This window comes from Macaca mulatta, chromosome 10 (assembly GCF_049350105.2).
Source record: "Macaca mulatta isolate MMU2019108-1 chromosome 10, T2T-MMU8v2.0, whole genome shotgun sequence".
Classification (NCBI taxonomy): Eukaryota; Metazoa; Chordata; class Mammalia; order Primates; family Cercopithecidae; genus Macaca; species Macaca mulatta.
In genome coordinates, this window is record NC_133415.1 from 11,350,885 (window position 1) to 11,376,467 (window position 25,583).

Sequence of the window (25,583 nt, forward strand, 5' to 3'; positions counted from 1 at the left end):
GTGTAAAATGAATCATCTAACAAGCAAAGCCCCCAAAAAGTGCTTTCATTTTCAGAAAAACAACAACAAAAATCAGAGCTCTGATTTTCCTTTAGGTCTACCACAGTGCAACACTTCCTATCACTAAGGTAATTTCTCTATCTTTTCCGTTTAAATTCAAGCCATTAAAAAATTTAGAGACAACTTTGTTCCAGACTACCTCTTTAATGTAATGTTTCCAATCCTTCTTACACAAAAGCTGAGTTTATATCATCAAAAAATTTACAGTGAATCTAAACAGTCACTTCTGTATTTATTACCATTACTAACATAACAACATTAATTTTTTAAAATAATAAAATTCTTGCTTGTTAGAGACAGAGGGCTTTAATTATCTTATGCATTCAAATGGAAAGTCTTTTTGTTAAATTAGCGTGAAAGTCCCTTCATCTACACACAATTGGCCCAAAGAAACAGGCCATTTTCAGCACAAGAGGCCAATCCATTTTAAGAGTGAATAAAGCTTTTGAAAGCACCACACACCCTCTTCCAGACTGTCAAATTTTCAAAATGGTCCAGCATTTTTTCCACTTTATCTTTTTTAACACTTTCAGGCCCAGTAAGCATCTCATAATTAGATTAATTAAAAAGGAAACAACAAAAAACACTGCTCCCTTCTGATCAAAATTATTCCATTTATGCTTAATTAGCTTTAATCCACGTCTACATATTTAATGATGGGGATATGACAATTCAACCTATTTGCATATTTTAAATGCCTTTTCTAAACTATACTTTGTAACAGATTTAGAAGAACAGTCTCTTTCTCATGCCAATATGCCACAGCATAAATCAGGAGGATAGAAATTAGGAAAAAAAGAGAAAAGAAAACAAGGCCTCTCAGAGCCAGGGATGTGCTCAGGGGGGTGGAGTAATTTACCCAGGGGTGGGGGCAATTTACCCGCCACATCACAAACTACAATCCTTTCAGCCCACCAGACCGAGAAGCATTACATCACACTCTCACAATGATAGGGGGAGGAGGCTCTGAGAAAGCAAGTTTTCAGCTTTCTTTCCTCCCTGCTCTCAGGCTTCTAGAATCCTGCATTAGGAGTAATGGAATTTAACTTCAGGCACTGCACAGCTTCAGGGGTTACTAACAATCACATAGACTGCTACTTATATATGTGACCCTAAATGACCACTTCGCAGTGGATACATGGCCGAAACAGGCAACCACACACCCACACGACGAATTTATGCTGAAAAGCCCAGTTATGCATCTGTGTAAAATTAAACAAAAATTTTATTTCGTGAGGAATGAAGAAGGCTAATACACAGGGAGAACTGATAAAGAAATAATTTCTAATCGCGGTGAATAGCTGTTCATATCTTTAAAACACCATGTTTACAACATAGTCCTACCCTTTGGTTGAATCCACGATCAAAATAAAAGCGCATCTGGCTGCACATTTGAGAACACACACAGAGACCCAGTGCAAACGAGCGCGCGCAGAAAGGAGAGGGTGAGCCACATATTGCTTGGGAGGTTTTCAAGCAGGGGAATCTACAAACCCCAAACCTCCTGGTGTTCACCCGCCCCCAACCTGATGTTTAAAATGTATCAGGTCTTACTTTAGGTTTTACATCTCTCTAGGAAGGAGGGCCCAGTTTAAAAAATAAAAAGAGAGAAAAAGGCTTTCCCTTTCTAGGGCTTGCCCTCCCAGATCCTTTGTCGGCCTTAGCAGCCGAAAGAATGCAAACCCATTTATATTTATGCAAATTTTTGCAGCAGATTTAAGGGGGGAGGGAGGAGGTCTGTGTTTTTTAAAAACCTCTTTCTAAATAGCAAATTTCCAATTACTCGCAGCTTCATTTATTGCAAGATAGAAACGATGATGAAAATCTGCATATACATTAAAAGTGCAATTAAATCACTTCAAAATCTAAATATTTTACCACGTCTTTTCCATTTCTAAAATGCCGAACCAAAAGTACATCACGGGTCTGATTTACACAGATCCACGAAATGTCTGAAGCCAGTCTCCATGCTAGACAAATGTCGATTTGCAACACCACCAGTGAAAACGGTTAGACAAGATCCATATAAATCAATTGGTTTAAAAAAATTGAAAATATTTACCAACCTCATAAAGTGCAGCAGTGCTTAAATCCAGCAAATTGAGGCATACAAGGTAGAAATGGAAATGAAAAAAGGTCCAAAAAATGAATTCTTTTTGTCTATCTGTTTTTTTGTATTTTAAATATTCAGAAACCAGCAGAGACTCTGTCGGCCATTTTGGCTTGAACTAACTCTCTCTCACACACTCTCCCTCTTGCTCTCTCTCTCCCCCTCTGTCTCTAAAGGAAGCAGCTTTTTGTGACCTTCAAATAGAGGCAGATCATGTGACTTCGGGTAGGTTTGTCAATCAGGAAAGGGGAGGGAGCTGGAGCTGAGACTGCCTTAAAGGGGAAGCAGCCCTTTTCCACTCACTTTCATTTGTGAAATGCTGTTATCTCATACTCTCCGCCTACAGACATTGCATGTGAAAGTGGCAACAGCATAAGGGTAACAGATGAACAAAACAGAAAAACCTTTATTGGTTTATAGAAATATGCTCAGTTGCTAACGATTCTTACAGCTCCTGGATCTTCTCCTGGCTGGCTTGCTAGTTATTCTCTAGATGTTTGGGCAAGCACAGGCTGGCAAACTGCTCTGTACAAGGGGCTGAAACACAGCTCTACCAAACAAGAGACTTTAGTTTTGAAAGACTGAGGTGAAATATAGGGCACCACTGATCTCTTAAGAAGCTCCTAAAATGCATAGAAAAAGACGGAAAGAAACACACAAAAGTATAAACTGAGCTGCAATTCAGAAAGGTTAAGTGACTTATCCCAAATTGCACAGCTAAACAGCTGCAGAAGAGGAACTGGTTTCCCAATTCTGAACTCTACACTTACTGTTTTGCCTGGATGTGTGTTCAGTACCTCCTCCCCCAAACCCAAATAAAAACTATGCTTCAACATTGCAAACGGAGTTTCTCTGGGCTAGGGCAGGTCTGAATCATCTTTAATCCCCTCCCCCACCGCAGGAGGTAGCTCTGCAGCTGAGGGAGACTAGGCATTAAATTAAAACCTACTTGGTTTCCGCCACTCCTAATCCCTTCTCCTTCCCATATACATCTCCATTCCTACCCACCTAAGAAACCCAAGCTTGGTTTGCATCTCCAGCCCTGTGGCTCACAGGCTGTGTAACTTCAGTGCTAACAGCAAGTAAGTCAGTCCCTTACCCACCCTCCCACCCTGCCTGGCCTCAGTTTTCTCATTTGTAAGCGAGCGGAGATTGGGCTTTGCTAGATGGTATCTTTGGTTTCTTTCACCTCCGAAACTCTGCACTTGGCTGCTTTCTTTGAATAGTTCCGTTCATTTTTTCCCGGCCATCTCAAAAGTTCGCCTCCACGCTGGGAAGGCAGAATTCTTGACCTTTGCAGTCCAGACCAGGTCCTCCTGTTAACACTCCCATAATATCTTTTACTACTTTAGAGCAATGGTCATAATTGCAATTTAGTATTTACGAAAGAATGTGTTTAACATTAGTCTTCCCCAGTAGACTGTAAACTGTATAAGGAAAAATATCACGTCTTCATTGCTCTGTGAGGCTCCACACCAAACCCCACGTAGGAGCTAAATAAATGAATAAATCTATGACTTGGACCCTATTCAGAAGGGCTGGGCTGAGTAGGAGGAAACCTGCCACCTGAATATAAACAATTTAGGGGAATGAGGGTCACATAGTTCCCAGAAACTCGCATTCATCTATGTTTTAAGGACAGCTTCAGGAAAGAAAGTAACTAAAATGGTAAAAAGCGCATGAGAGTGCCCTGTGACTATTGACTCCACCTATCTCTATAAGCCAGAAAAGGGAGGATTCCCCAGTGTGCTTCTCCCATAAACTGGGCTGCTGTGCCAGCCAGCAGACAACTGACAGATTCTAGAAACCCGGCTTTCCTTGAAAAGGAACCTATGAATGCCTGTAAAATCCCATACACTTGTAGTCATCCTGGCTTCTGGGTCTATATACAGTCGCCTGCCTTTGCTTTTTCCACTCAGATATGAGGACAGGAAAAGAGCTGTTTCAGGGCAGGCCAAGGCCAATGCCTGGACAATCTGGCAGCCTGAATAGCTGTGGCTTAACAAGCTTCCACTGTCTTTGCGTGGCACTGAGTGGAATAGCCAAGCCCTGCACTTACAGCTGAGATGCAGGAAAAAGCAGGAAACTCCTAGAATGGAAATTCTGATTATTTAGTCTATTTTTATCCTTCCAATACCTTCCAGATGAGTTACTGAAAGTTGTAGCAGGCTCGATTTGTAAAAATGTATGGAGACTGAACATCCACCTTGTTTTAATTTGTGATGGACATGCTTTCTTTATGAAACTGAACTTTGCTAAGTTCCATTCCCCAGTGTAGAATATTATTGTATACAAATGTGTTGCCTTGTAAGTGTTAAACAGCAAACTGTATGAAAAGTTTGGAAACAAAACAAACATATTTTAAATATAATATTGGTTCTAATTTCAAATAATATGAATATATATATTATATATATTCATATAATATATATATATTTTTTCAGACACAGTCTTGCTCTGTTACCCGGGCTGGAGTGCAGTGGCATGATACCAGCTCACAGCAACCTCCACCTCCTGAGTTCAAGCGGTTCTCCTGCTTCAGCCTCCTGAGTAGCTGGGATTACAGGTGTGAGCCACCATGCCCAGCTAATTTTTGTATTTTTAATAGAGACAGGGTTTCACCATGTCGGCCAGGCTGGTCTCTGCACCCGGCCACTGAATACTTTTTCCTTAACCTCCAGATCATCTTTTCTATGCAACACCTCTAAATTCAGTGTAGTTAGTCTAATCGTTTATCTAAAAGAAACAAGTGCAAGGCAGGGCGCGGCGGCTCAAGCCTGTAATCCCAGCACTTTGGGAGGCTGAGACGGGCAGATCACGAGGTCAGGAGATCAAGACCATCCTGGCTAACACGGTGAAACCCCGTCTCTACTAAAAGAAATACAAAAAACTAGCCGGGCGAGGTGGCAGGCGCCTGTAGTCCCAGCTACTCAGGAGGCTGAGGCAGGAGAATGGTGGGAACCCGGGAGGTGGAGCTTGCAGGGAGCCAAGATCCGGCCACTGCACTCCAGCCAGGACGACAGAGCGAGACTCTATCTCAAAAAAAAAAAAAAAAGAAACAAGTGCAATAAATATATTATTTCTCCCTTCTGTTTCCAGGCATAATAGATTCTGTGATAGATTTATTATACTTTTTTCATATTAACAATTAGACAATGTTTTAAAATTATATTATGAGGTAAGGATAAAAAGTAATAAAAATTATTATTGATATTTTTATTTATTTATTTTTTTTTTGAGAGGGAGTCTTGCTCTGTCGCCCAGGCTGGAGTGCAGCCAAAGTTAGAGGACTGCTTGAGCCCAAGAGTTTGAGACCGGGCAACAAACATAGTGAGATCTTGCCTCTACAAAAAAATTTTTTTAATTAGCCAGGCTTGGTGGGGTATGCCTGTGGTCCTAGCTACTCTGGAGGCTGAGGTGGGAGGATCACTTGAGCCTGGGAAGTCAAAGCTGCAGTGAGCTGAGATCACACCACTGTACTCCAGCCTTGGCGACAGATTAAAAAATATATATAATATGATATATATGGTATATATATCATATGTATCTCATGTATCATATATGATATATATACACATTTTGTTTTTGGGCACAGATATAAAGTAACAGCCAAAAAAAAAGAAAAAACAAAAACAGAGTAAACTGAATAAAACCCAAAACTGTATTTTGTTTTAAACAATTAAATAAATGTAGATAATTCTGTCAAAAATCTGATCAATTAAAAGAGAGAAGTCACAAACATTAGGGCTGAGAAGAGGATATCATAACTGCAGATTTAGAGAAAATCTTTTAAATCATGCTAGAATTATATGTAACTTTACGTAAATAAACTTGAAGATTAAATAAGATGGATGATAGTCAAAGAAAACAGAAGTTACCAAAATCAACTCAAGAAAAATTAGGGGAGCAACAACCCATAGCAGAAATCTCTAAGATCTTCAAAGAATGAGCCACTAAAACAACAGCAAGCCCAATTTTCTAGGTGAATGCCATCTAACTCTTATTGAACAGATAATTTCCATGTTATCCCTACTGTTCCAGGAGGCATAAGAATAAAAGGAAAAGCTTCCTACTTTTTTCCATGAGGCTAACATATTCCTGATATGCATTTGGCCTAAGATGGTACAAAAAATAAAACTAATGTTCACTGGTGAAGGCAGAGCAAAAATACTAAGTAAAATATTTTCAGATAGAACTGAGTAGTTTTAAGAGAATAATTCATTATGACCACGTAGGCTTTACACCAACACTACTACACCAACAATACAAGGATGGTTAAATTACAACCATACAAGGACAGTTAAACTAGCTATTAACATTAATCTTCATTTGTTCAATAAATATGTACTAAGTACTTTCCCCATCAGACGCTGCGCTAAGGGCTAGGGATGCAGCAGTGAAGCAAAAGGTTCTCGTCTATATGGAGCTGACATCCTCACAGGAGAAGGAACTCAGTGAGAAGAGAATAAGCAGTTTGATAGGATATAGAATAACTGAGGGAGGCTCACTTTAGATAAGGTGCACAGGGAAAGCTTTTCTCAGGAGCGACATTTAAGCTGAGTTGAAAAGCAAACGTTTAGGCTGGGCGCGGTGGCTCACGCCTGTAATCCCAGAACTTTGAGAGGCCAAGACAGGCGGACCTCTTGAGGTCAGGAGTTCGAGGCCAGCCTGGCCAATATGGTGAAACCCCATCTCTACTAAAAATTTAAAAAAAAATAAAAAATAAAAAATTAGCCAGGCATGGTGGCATGCCTGTAATCCCAGCCACTCGGAAGGCTGAGGTGCGAGAATCACCTGAACCCAGGAGGCAGAGGTTGCAGTGAGCTGAGATCGCACTACTGCACTCCAGCCTGGGTAACAGAGAGAGACTCCATCTAAAAAAAAAAAAGAAAGAAAAGAAAAGCAAATGTTTGAGTGGTCAATGAACAAGAGAAATGATCAGGAGGCTAGGACCTGTGAGCAGGGGATAGAGTCATGAAACGAATCTCAGGAGGTAGGAAGAGCTAGATCATACTGAGTCCTTCAGTCCACAGTAAAGATTTCACTTTTGGAATAGTGGAAAGTCACAGAAGAGCTTTCAGCAGGTCAACGAACAGCACCATTTTATCCATTAGTTGCTTTCCACTGAATGCCTAGGGTCTATAAGCTTTTCAGAGACTTAGAAAAATGTTTGGGATCTAAAAAAAAATACAAGTTCAAAATACAAACAAAAAATTGTAACCAAAAAAATTAATAAATGCTTAAATGTCCTTTAAATATAACCACTCAGCAGTCCCATTCATTGTTAAATTTAGCATTTATGGCCGGGCGTGGTGGCTCACGCCTGTAATCCCAGCATTTGGTAGGCCGAGGCAGGCGGATCACAAGGTCAGGAGATCAAAACCATGCTGGCTAACATGGTGAAACCCCGTCTCTACTAAAAATACAATACATTAGCTGGGAATGGTGGCATGCACCTACAATCTCAGCTACTCGGGAGGCTGAGGCAGGAGAATCGCTTGAATCGCAAAGCAGAGATTGCAGTGAGCCAAGATCGCACCACTGTACTCCAGCCCGGGCGACAGAACGAGACTCCATCTCAAAAAAAAAAAAAAAATTAGCATTTACAAAATGTTCATCACATTCGAAAACAATTCTTACTTTGCAAAAATTCCTATACATACATACATATAAACATACATATAGGTATATATATGTATATATACACATAGGTGTAGATGTATATATACATATACAGGTGTATATGTCATATATAAGTATATATGTATATTTTTGTTTATATATATGTATGCATAGGAATTTTTGCAAAGTGAGAATTGTTTTTGTTTTGTTTCATTTAATTTAATTTAGGAGAGCTAAATAATTAAACATGAAGCCAAAGTACATAAGAAAGCAGCAGTCTTTTATTGCAAATATGCACACACTCTCAGGCGAAGTTCTCTGGTCCTCAGGTGTGGGGGGCCAGGGAAGTCCCGCCAGCGCTCTAGGGTGAGGTTCCCCGGTCCACGAATGTGCCGAGGAAGTCACACCGGTGCTTACCGGCAGCAGACTTTTATGCCTGGGAGCTGGAGGGGGAGGAGTTTGGGGCGTGTGTGTAGGAGTGGCTTCTTGAATTTCGGTGTCCTCGGCTTGACGTCACTCTGCGCATGCTCAGTTGATGTGGTTCTTTTCCCGGGCGCGGGAATTTTTCCCGGGCGCGGGAAAATCTGTGATGAAGAACCCGGAAACAACAGGGACTGCTCCATCTTGTTCACCTTCCTCCATCTTGTCCCTTCCCCCTCACCCAAACAGTTTTCAAATGTGATGAACATTTTATATAACACATATACATGTATGTTTATGTATGTATAGGAATATATATATATATATATTTTTTACCCCCTTGAGATAGGGTCTGCCGTGTTGCCCAGGCTAGAATGCAGTAACACAAACATGGCTCACCACAGCTTCAACCTTTTGGGCTCAAGTGATTCTCTTGCCTCAGCCTCCCAAGTAGCTGAGATCAGAGGTGTGTGCCACCATGCACAGCTACTTTTTCAATTTTTTGTAGACAGGGTTTCACCATGTTGCTCAGGCTGATCTCCAACTCCTGGGCTCAAGCAATCCTCCTGCCTCGAACTCCCAAAGTGCTGGGATTATAGGCCTAAGTCACCATGCCCAGCCCCTAAATATGTTACCTGTTAAGAAGTCTGAGTTTTTTTTTTTTTTTTTTTGTTTTTGAGACAGAGTCTGGCTCTGTAGCCCAGGCTGGAGTGCAGTGATGCCATTTTTGCTCACTGCAAGCTCCGCCTCCCAGGTTCACGCCATTTTCCTGCCTCAGCCTCCCAAGTAGCTGGGACTACAGGCGCCCACAACCACGCCCGGCTAATTTTTTGTATTTTTAGTAGAGACAGGGTTTCACTGTGTTAGCCAGGATGGTCTCGATCTCCTGACCTCATGATCCACCCGCCTTGGCCTCCCAAAGTGCTGGGATTATAGGCGTGAGCCACTGCGCCCAGCCTAGAAGTCTGAGATACTTATGAATTAAATTAGTTACTTGTAGCCAAAGAATTTCAGAAGCAGAATTATGAAAAATTCTTTTAAAATGTGACAGCAAAAAAAAAAATAGATAAATGCACATATTTAATATGGAATATGTCTACATATTTAATATGGTTGTGAGTACCTTTTAATTTTTCCTATAAACATGGGATGAAGACTTCAAAACCTCCTAATATGAGTATGCTAAGGACCCTTGGAGGTCTTAAAACCACTTTGGTAGAGACACAATCAGATTTGTGTTTCTAGAAGCTCTTCCTGGTTTCTGTATGGAGAATATACTACCAAAGATCAAGAGAAGCAGGAAGAGAAGTCGGAAAGCCACCGTGGTCGTCTAGGTGAGAGAGGGTGGGTAGACAGAGCCAGCTGGGCAGTGGAGGTGGAGAAAAGTATGTAAGTACGCAGTATATTTTGAAGGTAGAAGTGATTCTACTGTAAGATAATTGGTACTTGTTAAGTATGTAATCTTGTGACCATGAACTATCATAAGGCCAATCAATTCATTCAAAAATAAGACTCCAGGCTGGGTGTGGTGGCTCACGCCTGTGATCCCAGCACTTTGGGAGGCCAAGGTGGGTGGATCATGAGGTCAGGAGATCGAGACCATCCTGGCTAACATGGTGAAACCTCATCTCTACTAAAAATACAAAAATTAGTTGGGTGTGGTGGTACGTGCCTGTAATCCCAACTACTCGGGAGGCTGAGGGAGGAGAATAGCTTGAACCCGGGAGGCAGACTGCAGTAACCCGGGATTGCGCCACTGCACTTCAGCCTGGCGACACAGCAAGACTCCGTCTCCAAAAAAAAAAAAAAAAAAAAGAAGACTCCAAACTCTGGACTCACCATTCATTCACAAAGTCAACAATCCTTATTTGTGGCACAACAATCCTTATTTGTATGCTAGGACTAGACCAGGGGCATACAAAAATGATTAATAACACTTCAAAGGACAGAGAAGCATTTTAATCCATAATTAAAATATAGCAAGGTATCATAATGAAAGTATAAATAGAGATATAACATGGCTGTGCTGTGGCAATAAAAAGGGTAACTGCTGGGAGAATAAGAAAAGATTTCACAGGGAAGGAGGTGAGAGTTTGAACTGAGTCTCAAAGAATGAGTAGGAGTTTGCCATGTAGAGAACCTAGGAAAGGCAAAGGCTTTTCCAAGTTTTACCAACTTCGGTACTACCAAACCATGACAAGGAAGTAGGCTGACAAGAAAAAATGTCAATGGGAGAGCTAAGCATTTCTGCTATTCTTACTCCCAACAAAGTCAGAAGATAGAAATAATAGCCAAAACTATGTTAGATCTCCAATGCAACCTAAATCCAACAATCTCTGGATTCAGTTACAAAATAGAATGTTCTATTTAAGTTAGAATGCTAGCAGGCCTTTTAGGGAACAGTTTTTCTCAAATTCCTTAGAATCGAACCTCAAAAGTTAAATCTGCATTTGGAGGAAGCCTTTCTTGACACTCCAGGCTGAGTCCAGTACTCCCATCTGTGTTCCAAGGCACCTCGTACATACCTCCAAAGCAGCACCTTCATAGCCTATAATGGTTAACCACTTACTTGGCGTTTCCCCCTCTAAACAATGAACCTTAAGAGGGCAGGGTATGTAGCTTTTATTTCTGGGTCTAGCGCAGAAGAGAAATTCAATTAATATTGCTGAATGAATGTACAAATAAGCAAAGGAATGAATGGATGAATACTATGAGCCTAGGTACTTTTAGGCTGTAAAGGAAGACAACACGTATCCTACAGTTCAAAGATAAGACATATGCATGAGGCAGTCAACAAAAAAGTGTAAGATAAAATTATTAACTGCATGGTTGTGCTCTAAGAGAGATGAGTTTGAAAATGGAGGCACTACAGCTTAGATCAGTTGGGTGTCAGCAGATAGGTAGGACCAGAATGGTTGAAACAGATTTGCTTTGCTCTGAAGCTAATTTAAGCTGCAGGCCCCTCAATTTCATGGGCTCCTCCTAAAGCTCTAGGAGGGATCCTAACAAAGTGCCCAATTATCCCTTATTTTTTGGTTACTGTTTTTTGTTTTTGGAGACAAGGTCTCGCTCTGTTGCCCTGGCTAGAGGGCAGTGGCACAATCATGGCTCACTACAGCCTCAAACTGCCAGGTTCAAGCAGTCCTCCTGTCTCAAACTCAGCCTCCCAAGTAGCTAGGACTACAGGCATCCACCACCATGACGAGCTTTTTTTTTTTTTTTTTGGTAGCAATGGGGATCTCACCATGTTGCCCATGCTGGTCTCGAATTTTGAGCTCAAACAACCCTCCCACCTTGGCCTCCCAAAGTGCTGGGATTGAGCCATGGCACGTGGCCCAAAAATTTTTACTGTGGTAAAAAAAAAAAAAAAAAACACATAAAATCGATCATCTTAACCATTTTTAAGTGTATAGTTCAGTAGCGTTATGTATATTCACTCTGCTGTGCAACAGATCTCCAAAACTTTTACATCTTGCAAATCTGAAATTCTGTACACATTAAACAACAACTTCATTTTTACCCCTTCCCTCAGCCCCTGGCAACCACCATTCTACTTTCTGTCTCTAAACTGACTGCTCTAAGTACCTTGGATAAATGGAATTATATATTAATAGTATTTGTCCTTCCATACCAGCTTTCTTGCCAGTATGGTTCCCTTTGTGTCAGTGGACTTAACAGTGACTTCAGCCATTCTGGAGATCCCCTAAGGAGACCTTAAGTTGAAGATACCTTTGTTTGGGGTTCAATGGAATAAACTAAATGTATGTGGCTTTCATGAACCTGTGTATGGCTGAGATAATGTTAACCATCAATGTACAAAGAGCTGTTAATAGGTGAACTCACTCTGTATCACGACAGAAATATGCAGGGCCAAATTATGTTGTGATATACATATGTCAATTCAAAGGCTATTTCAGATTAGCCAATGTACAAGAAACAGTGAAGCCCGGCAATTTCATAGTGCATATATAAAAGATACTCAATAGAGGTTTTCCCAAAATTGCTAACAATTTATTTATTTTTTTTGGTGACAAAGTCTTACTCTGTTGCCCAGGCTGGAGTGTGGTGACACGACCTCAGCTCACTACATCCTCCACCTCCCTGGTTCAAGCGATTCTCCTGCCTTAGCCTCCTGAGTAGCTGGGATTACATATGTGTGCTACCATGCTCAGCTAATTTTTGGATTTTTAGTAGAGACAGGGTTTTATCATGTTGGCCAGGCTGGTCTCAAACTCCTGACCTTGTGATCTGCCCACTTCGGCCTCCCAGAGTGCTGGGATTACAGGCATGAGCCACCGTGCCCTGCCAACAATTTTACAAATTTATATAATGTTACCAGTAACCAGTTGTGAGGCTGAATGGAACTTATCTAATTAATCACAAAAAAACACATTTTGGTAAACCATGCTATAAGAAGCACTGAATTATTTACCTATTCTCTTTTTAGAAAATATCACAGAATAGGGAGGGATGATCAAAGAGTATAGCACAGCCAAAAAATGTAGGTGAAAATGTTTCACAGCCATGTATTAGGCAACCAATTAATACAAATATTACATTGTTTTTCTGAATTTTTGGTATTTAATTTTTTTAAGTTGCCATTTTTGTGATTTATCTCCTCTTTGTAAATATTCACTTTTGAACCTAGTTTTGTCTTTGAAATTAATTTGCTTTTTCTTAAAGAGTATTCCCACAAAAGTCGGATTTGCAGCTAGTCAGAAAGAAGGATTTCTTTGCCTGCCCAGAGGCATGTAAGGCAGAAGGAAACCAGACTTGCGTGGAAGACGTTCAGGAGGGCCCCTGGCAGGAGCAGAAGTTCCTTTGAAAATATGCATAGATAGGCTAATAGCATCTTAGGGAGGCCCTTGGAAGCAAAGAAAAGGTTCAGGCTTGGTTGGAAAGGCATTTTCTGAAAGAAAACAAACAAACAAACAAACAAACAATAACTGATAACTGGCTGATACAGTTTGGCTGTGTCCCCACCCAAATCTCATCTTGTAGTTCCTATAATCCCCATGTGTTGTGGGAGGGACCCAGTGGGAGGTAACTGAATCATGGGGGGTGGTTACCCTCCTGCTGTTCTTGTGATAGTGAGTTCTCACGAGATGTGATGGTTATAGAACAGGCTTTTCCCCCATTGCTCAGCACTTCTCCTTTCTGCTGCCAAATGAAGAAGGACATGTTTGCTTTCCCTTACGCCATGGCTGGAAGTTTCCTGAGGCCTCCCCAGCCATGTGGATGTGTGAATCAATTAAACCTCTTTCCTTTATAAATTACGCGGTCTCAGGAAGTTCTTTATTTTATTTATTGATTGATTGATTTTTGAGACGGAGTCTCGCTCTGTCACCCAGGCTGGAATGCAGTGGTGCGATCTTGGCTCATTGCAAGCTCTGCCTCCCAGGTTCACGCCAGTCTCCTGCCTCAGCCTCCCGAGTAGTTGGGACTACAGGCGCCTGCCACCGCACCCGGATAATTTTTTGGTTTTTAGTAGAGACGGGGTTTCATCGTGTTAGCCAGGATGGTCTCGATCTTCTGAACTAGTGATCCACCTGCCTCGGCCTCCCAAAGTGCTGGGATTACAAGCGTGAGCCACTGCGCCCAGCCAGGAAGTTCTTTATTAGCAGCATGAGAACGGACTAATACACTGGCCTATAAGTAGGATGCTTAAGGAGAACAGTGATAAAATCAGGTCTGTTGGAACATATTCAAGAAAAGACTGAATCTAAAGTTGATGACGGCATGGTGGCTCATGCCTGTAATACAAGCACTTTGGGAGGTTGAGGTGGGAGGACTGCTTGAGCCCAGGAATTCAAGACCAGCCTGGCAACATAGTCAGGCCTTGTTTCTACTAAAAACAAAAAAAAATTAGCCAGGCATGGTTGTGTGTGCCTGTAGTACTAGCTACTCCGGAGGCTAACGTGGGAGGATTGCTTGAGTCTAGGAGGTGGAGGCTGCAATAAGCCATGACCATGCCACTGTACTCCAACCTGGGTGACAGTGAGAGACCCTGTCTCAAAAACAATTTTTTTTGGTTGAGGCTGCAGTGAGCCCAGATTGCACCACTGCACTGCTTGGGTGACAAAGTGAGACCCTGTCTCAAAAAAAAAAAAAAAAGGTGGGTGGGGTGGGTGCAGTGACTCACACCTGTAATCCCAGCACTTTGAGAGGCTGAGGTGGACAGATCATCTGAGGTCAGGAGTTTGAGACCAGCCTGGCCAACATGCTGAAACCCTGTCTCTACTAAAAATACAAAAATTAGCCAGGTGTGGTGGTGGGCATCTGTAATCTCAGCTACTTGGGAGGCTGAGGCAAGAGAACAGCTTGAACCTGGGAGGCGGAAGTTGCAGTGAGTGAGCCAAGATCGTGTCACTGCACTCCAGCCTGGGTAGAGTGAGATTCCATTTCAGGAAATGGACAGTTTCGCTCTTGAGACAGTTTCGCTGTTGTTGATCAGGCTGGAGTGCAATGGCGTGATCTCAGCTCATGACAACCTCCGCCTTCCAGGTTCAAGTGATTCTCCTGTCTCAGTCTCCCTAGTAGCTGGGATTACAGGCATGTGCCACCATGCCCAGCTAATTTTGTATTTGTAGTAGAGACAGGGTTTCTCCATGTTGGTCAGGCTGGTCTTGGACTCCCAACCTCAGGTGATCTGCCTGCCTCTGCCTCCCAAAGTGCTGGGGTTACAGGCATGAGCCCCCATGCCTGGCCAAAAAATAATAATAATAATAATTTAAAAAGAAAAAGGTGTAACAATGTTAACAATGCCTTTTTTTTTTTTTTTTTTTTTTTTTTTTTGAGACGGAGTCTTGCTCTGTCGCCCAGGCTGGAGTGCAGTGGCTGGATCTCAGCTCACTGCAAGCTCCGCCTCCTGGGTTTACGCCATTCTCCTGCCTCAGCCTCCCAAGTAGCTGGGACTACAGGCGCCTGCCACCTCGCCCGGCTAGTTTTTTGTATTTTTTAGTAGAGACAGGGTTTCACCGTGTTAGCCAGGATGGTCTCGATCTCCTGACCTCGTGATCCGCCTGTCTCAGCCTCCCAAAGTGCTGGGATTACAGGCTTGAGCCACCGCGCCCGGCAACCCTTTTTTTTTTTTTTTTTTTAAGGCAGAGTCTCAATCTGTCGCCCAGGCTAGACTGCAGTGCTGTGGTCTTTGCTTACTGCAACCTCTGCCTCCCAGGTTCAAGTGATTCTCCTGCCTCAGCCTCCTGAGTAGCTGGGATTACAGGAGCCCACCACCACACCTAGCTAATTTTTGTAGTAGAGATGGGGTTTCACCATGCTAGTCAGGCTAGTCTTGAACTCCTGACCTCAAGTGATCCACCTGCCTGGGCCTCCCAAAATGCTTCAATGTACTTTTCTTCTGCTGATAACAGCTAAAATATTCTGGAATTAGGCTTTTTAATACCACCACCTCAGATTTCAAAGTGTGTGTAGAAGAGGGATTGTTAACAGTCCATGGGAACTTATTCATTCAACATATATTTATAGATGCTTTTTGTGCCAGGCACTTCTCTAGGCAGTGACCAAGACAACAGAAATCCATCCTCATGGAGCCAAAGATCTAGCATAAAGGTTTAACCCGATCTTTTCTGCCTTGAGCCTCCCCTCTCCTCTTATTTATGAAATAAAATACAATAAATAAATAAAATTGTGAAACACATATCTATTAAAGTTACCCTTTTCTCTTTCTTTTTTTTTTTTTTTTGAGACGGAGTCTTGCTCTGTCGCCCGGGCTGGAGTGCAGTGGCCGGATCTCAGCTCACTGCAAGCTCCGCCTCCCGGGTTCACGCCATTCTCCTGCCTCAGCCTCCTGAGTAGCTGGGACTACAGGCGCCCGCCATCACGCCCGGCTAGTTTTTTAAAATATTTTTTAGTAGAGACGGGGTTTCACCGTATTAGCTAGGATGGTCTCCATCTCCTGACCTCGTGATCCACCCGTCTCGGCCTCCCATAGTGCTGGGATTACAGGCTTGAGCCACTGCACCCGGCCTCCCTTTTCTTTTCTTTTCTCTTTCTTTCTTTCTTTTTTTTTTTTTTTTTTTTTTTTTTGAGACAGAGTCTCGCTCTTATTGCCCAGGCTGGAGTGCAGTGGCGCCATCTTGGCTCACCACAGCCTCTGCCTCCTGGGTTCAAGCGATTCTCCTCTCTCAGCCTCCCGAGTAGCTGGGATTACAGGCATGAGCCACCATGCCAGGCTAGTTTTGTATCTTTAGTAGAGACAGGTTTCTCCATGTTGGCCAGGTCTCGAACTCCCGATCTCAGGTGATCCACCCGCCTGAGCCCCCCAAAGTGCTGGGATTACAGGCGTGAGCCACCATGCCTGGCCTTTTTTTTTTTTTTTTTTTTTTTTGAGACGGAGTCTCGCTCTGTCCCGCTGGCTGGAGGGCAGTGGCGTGATCTCGGCTCACTGCAAGCTCCGCCTCCCGGGTTCACGCCATTCTCCTGCCTCAGCCTCCTGAGTAGCTGGGACTACAGGCGCCTGCCATCACGCCCGGCTAGTTTTTTAAATATTTTTTAGTAGAGACGGGGTTTCACCGTATTAGCCAGGATGGTCTCCATCTCCTGACCTCGTGATCCGCCGGTCTCGGCCTCCCAAAGTGCTGGGATTACAGGCTTGAGCCACCGCGCCCGGCCTTGCACTTTTTTTTCTTTTCTCTTTCTTTCTTTCTTCCTTTTTTTTTTTTTTTTTTTTTGAGACAGAGTCTCGCTCTTATTGCCCAGGCTGGAGTGCAGTGGCGCCATCTTGGCTCACCACAGCCTCTGCCTCCTGGGTTCAAGCGATTCTCCTCCCTCAGCCTCCCGAGTAGCTGGGATTACAGGCATGAGCCACCATGCCCGGCTAGTTTTGTATTTTTAGTAGAGACAGGTTTCTCCATGTTGGCCAGGTCTCGAACTCTCGATCTCAGGTGATCCACCCGCCTGAGCCCCCCAAAGTGCTGGGATTACAGGCGTGAGCCACCATGCCTGGCCTTTTTTTTTTTTTTTTTTTTTGAGACAGAGTCTTGCTCTGTCCCGCTGGCTGGAGGGCAGTGGCGCGATCTCGGCTCACTGCAAGCTCCGCCTCCCGGAATCACGCCATTCTCCTGCCTCAGCCTCCTGAGTAGCTGGGACTACAGGCGCCCGCCACCTCGCCGGCTATTTTTTTCTATTTTTAGTAGAGATGGGGTTTCACCGTGGTCTTGATCTCCTGACCTTGTGATCCGCCCGCCTCGGCCTCCCAAAGTGCTGGGATTACCGGCGTGAGTCACCGCGCCCGCCCGCCTGGCCTTATGTTTTGAAACAGGGTCTCATTCTGTCATCTATTAAAATTACCGTTTTTTTTTTTTTTTTTTTGAGACAGGGTCTTGTTCTGTCACCCAGGATGGAGCGCAGTGCTGCGATCTTGGCTCACTGCTACCACTACCTCTCAGGCTCAAGTGATCTTGAGGAGCTGGAACTACCGGCACACAACAACACGCTCAGCTAATTTTTCCATTTTTTGTAGAGATGAGGTTTGGCCATGTTGCCCAGGCTGTTCTCTAATTCCCGAGCTCAAGCAATCCTCCCACCTCTTCCCTCCCAAAGTGCTGAGATTACAGGCGTGAGCCACCGCACCCGGCCTTGAAGTTACTCTTACTGTAATTAATCCATGGTCCAGGCATCCAAGAAAGACCTCACAAAATAGAATTCAGAATGTATTATAATTCTGACAGTTCTGGGGAAAAAAAGATGTTGTTAGATAATTTTTTTAAAGTAACTTCAATGCAAATTACAAAATTTATTAGCAACTGAAAGTTCCCCAAAGATCTAGCACAAAATGTTGATGGCTTTACAAAAACTCCCACCAGCAAAAATTCCATGAGTATAAACTATCATCTACTGAACCTCTTTGTGGCGTTTTCAAAATACCAATTAACTTGAAAAGAAAACTCATTTCCTCATTCCCCCAAAAGCTGTTCAAGATTATACAGAAAAGTCAACTATTCTTCTGATGTCTAGCTTACTACTTTGTAATAATGATCGAGTTTACAGAGAGTTCAACTTGCTACTTCTTAATAAATTAATTTCAACATGTACATATTGTAATGGTTTAAAGGGGGAAAAAACTGTAGAAAACCTTATGGTATAATACACAAAATTAAAACGTCAACAACAACAACTTTCCTATGGCCAAATACCAATATTTGTGTTCTGAAGACGATTATCTATAAAATTCATGATTTTGGAAAATTTTTACTTTTCCCTGTGTTTAGGAAATGCTATAGAGCTGCCCAATGTTTTTAAATAAACACCCAAAAGAATGGTTCCCAAAAAGTGTAGTGCCTAATTGGGTAGTTAAATATGAAACAAGAAATATACTAATAAAAGGAATCCTTACGATGGAGATTTATCTTGTGCTACAAGTACAACTTTTAAAAGTTTAAAAGATAGAGCTGTAAGTTAGGGAGTTGGAGTGTCAGCAGAAACAGAGATAAGGGGAGGACAAATTATTAGGACTTAAGAAAGATCTATAATAAGTAAAATTCAGAAAAATTAAAAGGGCCTTTTATTTATTTTATTTTATTTATTTATTTTTTTGAGACGGAGTCTCGCTCTGTTGCCCAGGCTGGAGTGTAGTGGCCGGATCTCGGCTCACTGCAAGCTCCGCCTCCTGGGTTCACGCCATTCTCCTGCCTCAGCCTCCCGAGTAGCTGGGACTACAGGCACCCGCCACCTGGCCCGGCTATTTTTTTATTTTTATTTTTTAGTAGAGATGGGGTTTCACCAGGTTAGCCAGGATGTCTCGATCTCCTGACCTTGTGATCCGCCCATCTCGGCCTTCCAAAGTGCTGGGATTACAGGCTTGAGCCACCGCGCCCGGCCAAAAGGGCCTTTTATAACTAGACACTTAAATTGGGAAGAATGTAATTAGGAAGAAAATAATTTAATCAAGATGACAGAGTTAAGAAACTTAAAAGGCCGGGCGCGGTGGCTCACGCCTGTAATCCCAGCACTTTGGGAGGCCGAGGCGGGTGGATCACGAGGTCAGGAGATCAAGACCATCCTGGCTAACACGGTGAAACCCCGTCTCTACTAAAAATGCAAAAAATTAGCAGGGCGAGGTGTGGGGCACCTCAGTCCCAGCTACTCGGGAGGCTGAGGCAGGAGAAGGGCGTGAACCCGGGGGGCGGAGCTTGCAGTGAGCTGAGATCCGGCCACTGCACTCCAGCCTGGGCAACTGAGCGAGACTCCGTCTCAAAAAAAAAAAAAAAGAAAAGAAAAAAAGAAACTTAAAAAACAGCACCTGGAGCACAAAGCCACATCGAACCACACCACACTGGAGTATGGAGAGCGGTGCTAACTCCATAAATTACATTCTTCTTTCTCTCTGAATCATCGATATAAAACTGTCTTCAGGGCTGGGCGCTGTCGCTCACACCTGTAATCCCAACACTTTGGGAGGCCGAGGCGGGTGGATCACTTGAGGTCAGGAGTTCGAGACCAGCTTGGCCAGCACGGTGAAACCCCATCTCTACTAAAAATACAAAAATTAGCCAGGCGTGGTGGCAGGCGCCTGTAGTCCCAGCTACTTGGGAGGCTGAGGCAGGAGAATCGCTTGAACCTGGTAAGGTTGCAGTGAGCCGAGATCACACCACTGCACTCCAGCCTAGGCAACAGAGTGAGACTCCATCTCAAAAACAAAACAGAATAAAAAACAAACAAACACAACTGTCTTCAATAATTCCATTTCCTTACAGGTCTCCTATGTAACCTCTGAAATAGTTCTCCCTTAGAGAGCAAAGTAAAAAAAGATGGCACCCTAAGGAAGCAGAAATATAAAAATATACGTATTGATACAATTTCTGTCAATTCTAAATATTCTATCAATAATCCCTAAAAAGCAGATACTGTCTATAAAATGAATCCTGAAATAATTTTTTTTTTTTTTTTTTTTTTTTTTTTTTTTTCTGAGACAGAGTCTCTCACTGTCACTAGGCTGGAGTGCAGTGGCACAATCTCAGTTCATGCAACCTCCTCCTCCCGGGTTCAAGCGATTCTCCTGCCTCAGCCTCTCAAGTAGCTGGGACTACAGGCCCGCACCACTACGCCCAGCTAATTTTTGTATTTTTAGTAGAGATGGGATTTCACCATGTTGGCCAGGATGATCTCAATCTCTTGACCTTGTGATCTGCCCGCCTCGGCCTCCCAAAGTGCTGGGATTACAGGCATGAGCCACCGCGCTCAGCCGAAATAAGATTTTTTAAAACTTCTAATAAAGTTTTATTTAGCAAAACATATACAAAAGATTGTCATTCCAACATAAAATCAATATAAAAGTTAATCATTTTGCAATTATTTTTTGTGGTGAGGGGGAACTAAGTCTTTGAAATCCAGGCTGTAGTTTAAAAGTACATTTCAATTTCACTGTTAATTTTTTTAAACTGTCATTTAAAAAACCCATAAAAATGTATCATCTTAACCGTTTTTAAGCATACAGTCCAGCACTGTAAAGTATAATCACACTGCTGTGCAGCAGATCTCCAGAAACTTCATCTTGCAAAATTGAAGCTCTATTCCCATTAAACATTACCTTCCCCCTACCTCAGTCTTTAGCAATCACCTTTCTACTTTCTGTTTCCATGATTTTGACTACTTTAGATACTTTATATGAGTAAAATCATACAGTATTTTGTCCTTTTGTAATTGGCTTATTTTGCTTATGATGTCCTCAAGATTCATCTATACTGCAACACATGGCAGAATTTTCTTTTTTGAGGCTGCATAATATTCCCTTGTATGTATATGCCAAATTTTGTTTATCCATTCATCTGTTGACAGATATCTGGCTTGCTCCCACCTCTTGACTATTCTGTGCAAATATCTCTTCAATATTCTACCGTGAGAAATTTGTTTTTAAAAATTGCCTTTCATAAAATGAACCAAAAGAATGGAGAACATTGAATAAACAAAAATTTGCTAGAAAAATTCAGTAATTTTAGTATATTAACGATAAGTATCTTTTGAGAATTTGAGTCAATTTCTTTTTCTTCGAGATGGAAGTCTCACTCTGTTGCCCAGGCTGGCAGTGGCACGATCTTGGCTCACTGCAAGCTCTGCCTCCTGGGTTCATGGCATTCTCCTGCCTCAGCCTCCCTAGTGGCTGGCACTACAGGTGCCCGCCACCATGCCCGGCAACTTTTTTTCATTTTTAGCAGAGACAGTGTTTCACCATGTTAGCCAGGATGGTCTCTATCTCCTGACCTTGTGATCCACCCACCTCGGCCTCCCAAAGTGCTGGGATTACAGGTGTGAGCCACCGCACCCAGCCCCGAGTCAATTTCAACATAAAGATTGAAAGCTTAGATTTAAAGATTGTAAGTTATATTGGGAAAAAATCAAAAGAATGAAAGAAGCCAAATTTACAACTACATCAAAATTGATGGCCAGGCACAGTGGCTCACGCCTGTAATCCCAGCACTTTGGGAGGCCGAGGCAGGCACATCACCTGAGGTCAGGAGTTCAAGACCAGCCTGGCTAACATGGTGAAAACCCATTTCTACTAAAAATACAAAAAATTAGCTGGGCGTGGTGGCATGCGCCTGTAATCCCAGCTACTTAGGAGGCTGGGGCAGGAGAATCGCTTGAACCTGGGAGGCAGAGTTGCAGTGAGCCAAGATCACGCCACTGCACTCCAGTTTGGGCAACAAGAGCGAAACTCCATCTCAAAAATGATAAAAACAAAAATAAAAATAAAAATTGGTATTTGGCTTCAAAATTACAACAAATGATCTTCCCACAAACCTTTAGACCATCATAAATATAAATAAAACCAAATCAAAAACCTGTCTGCATTTCCTCTCTGATGACTGCTCAATAAGCATGGTCAAACGCAATCTATGAGCAAGTACCTGCTCAGCTGCTTTTTAAAAAGCTGCCATAGTTTTAATATTTACTCCTGCAGTAAACACGTCATGCAATTAAAGCTGTGTAATTTTAATGTAGTAATTATAAGGCAATAAACTTTGCTTGTCTGATTTGCTAAAATAACTCTCAAAGACAATATTCTCAGAAAAATGATTACATTAGATAGACTAATAGTAAAAAAAAACCCATTGAAACAATACACATAAAGTGTTTATACCTATATACATTATAAATCTTATTCACATACAAATACCAGAATTCAGCACAACCGATCAAGAATATTAACAGTTTAGCACAGATATTTCTCAATATCAGAAGTCAATTATTTTTCAAGAGCTTTCTACATATACAGCTACCTAATCTGCCTCTTAATAGAACTTAGTTCTACTGAAATAAACATCACAGAATATAATTTTTTAAGGTTTTGGGAACCTATGGTCAAAATGTTAAATGGGGAGATAAGGAAAGTGGCACAGATCAGCTAATGACATAATTTAGTCCTAATCCTTATGAGAATCTGCTCTGTGACCTTGAGTAAGTTACATTAGCCATGTGCTCTGCCAACCTCTGTAAGTGCAATGGGCTCTTTGTACGGGCTAATACCAATGAATAAGAACCATCTGGAAAAAAAATTAAGTTAGATCTCTGCCTCACACCATATACAAAATGGAGTAGCGATTCAATTAAACACCTAAATGTAAAAAATAAGGTAGAAAACCTAAATATATTTTATCAGGTTAGGGTAGGAAAGACTTCTCAAGGCAAGCATAAAACATAAAAGCCAGAAAGGCTGATTTTGCTATATAAAAAATTTAAAAGGTTTGTTGGCATGAAAGATATCGAATGTTAAACAATAAGGACTGAGAGAAAATATTTAAAACATCTCAACAAAGGTTAATAATATCTAAAATGTATAAAGGGCTCCTACAAAGCTATAAAAACAATCCAATAAAAAAGGGAAATATATATAAATAGGTGATACACAAAATAAAAATAAATGGCCAATAAACTAACAAAAGATATTTCAACTCATTAGTATGCAGAAGAACATAAATTAAAACAGCAAGAGGCCAGGGGTGATGGCACATGCCTGTAATCCCAGGACTTTGGGAGGCTGAGGTGGGAGGATTGCTTGAGCCTGAGCCCAAGAGTTTGAGACCAGCCTGGGCAACATAGTGAGGACCTGTTTCTACTTATTTTTTAATTATTTGGGTACGGTGGTATGCACCTGTAGTCCCAGCCACTCGGGAAGCTGGGGCAAAAAGATCCCATGAGCCCAGGAATTCAAGGTTACAGTGAGCTATGATCACACACTGCACCCTAGCCTAGGGACCGTGTCTCAAAAAAAAAAAAAAAAAGAAATAGACTGAAAATATGTCAAATTACAAAAGTAAGTCTCAGAAGAATGATGTTGGGAAAAAATCAATTTAATTGTTTTTTAAAAATGTACAGAAAATGTTTAGGAAGATTAGGAAGGGAAGGAAGGGAAGGGTCTCACCTTTATTTCTACAGTCACAATTACTGTTTGAATGTTTTCTGACAAGCTTATATTACTTTTATTAAAAAATTACTCAGGGCCGGGCGCGGTGGCTCAAGCCTGTAATCCCAGCACTTTGGGAGGCCGAGGTGGGCGGATCACAAGGTCAGGAGATCGAGACCATCCTGGCTGACACGGTGAAACCCCGTCTCTACTAAAAAATACAAAAAACTAGCCGGGCGAGGTGGCGGGCGCCTGTAGTCCCAGCTACTGGGGAGGCTGAGGCAGGAGAATGGCGTGAACCCGGGAGGCGGAGCTTGCAGTGAGCTGAGATCCGGCCACTGCACTCCAGCCTGGGCGGCAGAGCGAGACTCCGTCTCAAAAAAAAAAAAAAAAAAAAAAAAATTACTCAGTTCCGGCTAGGCGCAGTGGCTCACGCCTGCAATCCCAGCACTTCGGGAGGTCAAGGCGGGCGGATCACAAGGTCAGGAGATCGAGACCATCCTGGCTAACACAGTGAAACCCCATCTCTACTAAAAATACAAAAAATTAGCCGGGCGTGGTGGCAGGCGCCTGTAGTCCCAGCTACTCGGGAGGCTGAGGCAGGAGAACAGTGTGAACCTGGGAGATGGAGCTTGCAGTGAGCCAACAGCATGCCACCGCACTCCAGCCTGGGCAACAGAGCGAGACTCCATCTCAAAAATAAATAAATAAATAAAAATTACTCAGTTCCCAGATTCCCTATCCAGACTGAATCACATTTACAAAGTATAGTAATAATCATTTGCCAACTGCAGTTCTGAGATTTAAAAAAAAATTGTTTTGTAAATATTTTTATTGTTGTTGCCTCAAACAAAAGAACACAGCACCTTTGCTCATAGCACCCTGGAGAAAATTGATTTCTGCTTTATCACTTCAGTATATAATAGCTGACCAGGCCCAGAAAAAAAAAAACAGAAATAGAACAGAATTCATCTGTGAAAAGGCTAGGCAGTATGAGACTTTTGAAAACAAAACAAGGGAGAATGGTAAGGATACGATACACGGCGTTCCAACTTGGTGGGGCTGTTTGAAACTCTCTAAAGGAAGTACAGTTTGTATAACATAAAACTTGTGAGAGAATCTGCCCAGCAATGTTTCCTGAATACCTAAATAAGCTAATTCAGGACAGGGGTTACTAGAGAGGTTTTTAAAGATAAAGACTGGTTTGTTTGGGAAATGGATATCCTTTATAGTACAGAACTTCCATCTGTGTTTTTAAAAATAGGCTTAATGCCATTTTCATTGTTTCCCCCAGTTCCCTCTTTTATTTATTTATTTATTTATTTTTTGGAGATGGAGTTTCGCTCTTGTTGTCGACGCTGGAGTGCAATGGCGTGATCTCAGCTCACTGCAACCTCCGTCTCCTGGGTTCAAGCAATTCTCCTGCCTCAGCCTCCTAAATAGCTGGGATTACAGGCGTGTGCCACCACGCCTGGCTAATTTTGTATTTTTTTAGTAGAGATGGGGTTTCACCATGTTGGTCAGGCTGGTATTGAACTCCCAACCTCAAGTAATCCACACGCCTTGGCCTCCCAAAGTGCTGGGATTACAGTAAGCCACACCACGCCTGGACTACTCCCTCTTGTTCATGAGACTTTTGATCTTGACAACTGCAGTTTTACTAACCACAGTATTTTCCAGGAGCATAGCTCCCAAGGATGGCAAAGGATGTGAGAGAGTCGGTAAGATCTGGGCTCAAATCTAAATTGCATTTCAAGCTGCATTACCACACCTTATCTCTGAGTGAAATGGAGATGAAATGGTGTAATGAGTGGAAATGACAGAGTAAAAAACATTTAAGCAAAGCACCTTGTGCACAGAAAACCCTCGACAAATGAGAGGTATAATTTTTATATGACAGACCTTTGACCAGAGTGTGGGGGTGGAGGGCTGTGCAGTGGACACGGAGAAAAGCACCTGAAGTGTTTCTCTTCTCATTCTACTGAGACTAGATGTCTGGCATTCTAA

At 42.3% G+C, this 25,583-nt stretch overlaps 1 protein-coding gene and 3 long non-coding RNA genes across 47 annotated transcripts in view; 2 read left to right on the forward strand and 2 right to left on the reverse strand.

Annotated features, from left to right (window-relative positions):
• The window catches only part of TNRC6B (trinucleotide repeat containing adaptor 6B), a 296,478-nt gene that overhangs the window by 156,825 nt on the left and 114,070 nt on the right, over positions 1-25,583 (reverse strand). For 10 of the 43 annotated variants that reach the window (XM_077949598.1, XM_077949590.1, XM_077949592.1 and 7 more), the window contains exon 1: positions 2,127-2,340. The exons of 31 other annotated variants lie outside the window; for them this stretch is intronic. Coding sequence is in view for 8 of the 12 variants with exons in the window: in XM_077949575.1 (XP_077805701.1) it covers positions 2,127-2,131 (5 nt within the window). In the remaining 4 variants the exon portion in view is untranslated. Of the gene's footprint in view, positions 1-2,126; positions 2,343-25,583 lie in introns of those variants that run through there. 2 more of the 43 variants (XM_015150392.3, XM_001101111.5) reach the window with 1 other exon arrangement.
• LOC144331710 (uncharacterized) lies at positions 8,864-11,384 on the forward strand. The gene is made up of 2 exons (XR_013399079.1): positions 8,864-9,053; positions 9,865-11,384. It is a non-coding gene; the product is annotated as an uncharacterized LOC144331710 (long non-coding RNA).
• LOC144331695 (uncharacterized) lies at positions 11,419-25,211 on the forward strand. The gene is made up of 2 exons (XR_013399064.1): positions 11,419-13,574; positions 24,371-25,211. It is a non-coding gene; the product is annotated as an uncharacterized LOC144331695 (long non-coding RNA).
• On the reverse strand, positions 16,421-23,450 carry LOC144331688 (uncharacterized). 2 transcript variants are annotated; one of them, XR_013399057.1, is made up of 2 exons: positions 23,341-23,450; positions 16,421-16,667 (listed from the first exon to the last, which is right to left on the reverse strand). It is a non-coding gene; the product is annotated as an uncharacterized LOC144331688 (long non-coding RNA). The 2 variants fall into 2 exon arrangements; XR_013399056.1 differs by having other exon boundaries at positions 16,421-16,675; positions 23,341-23,449.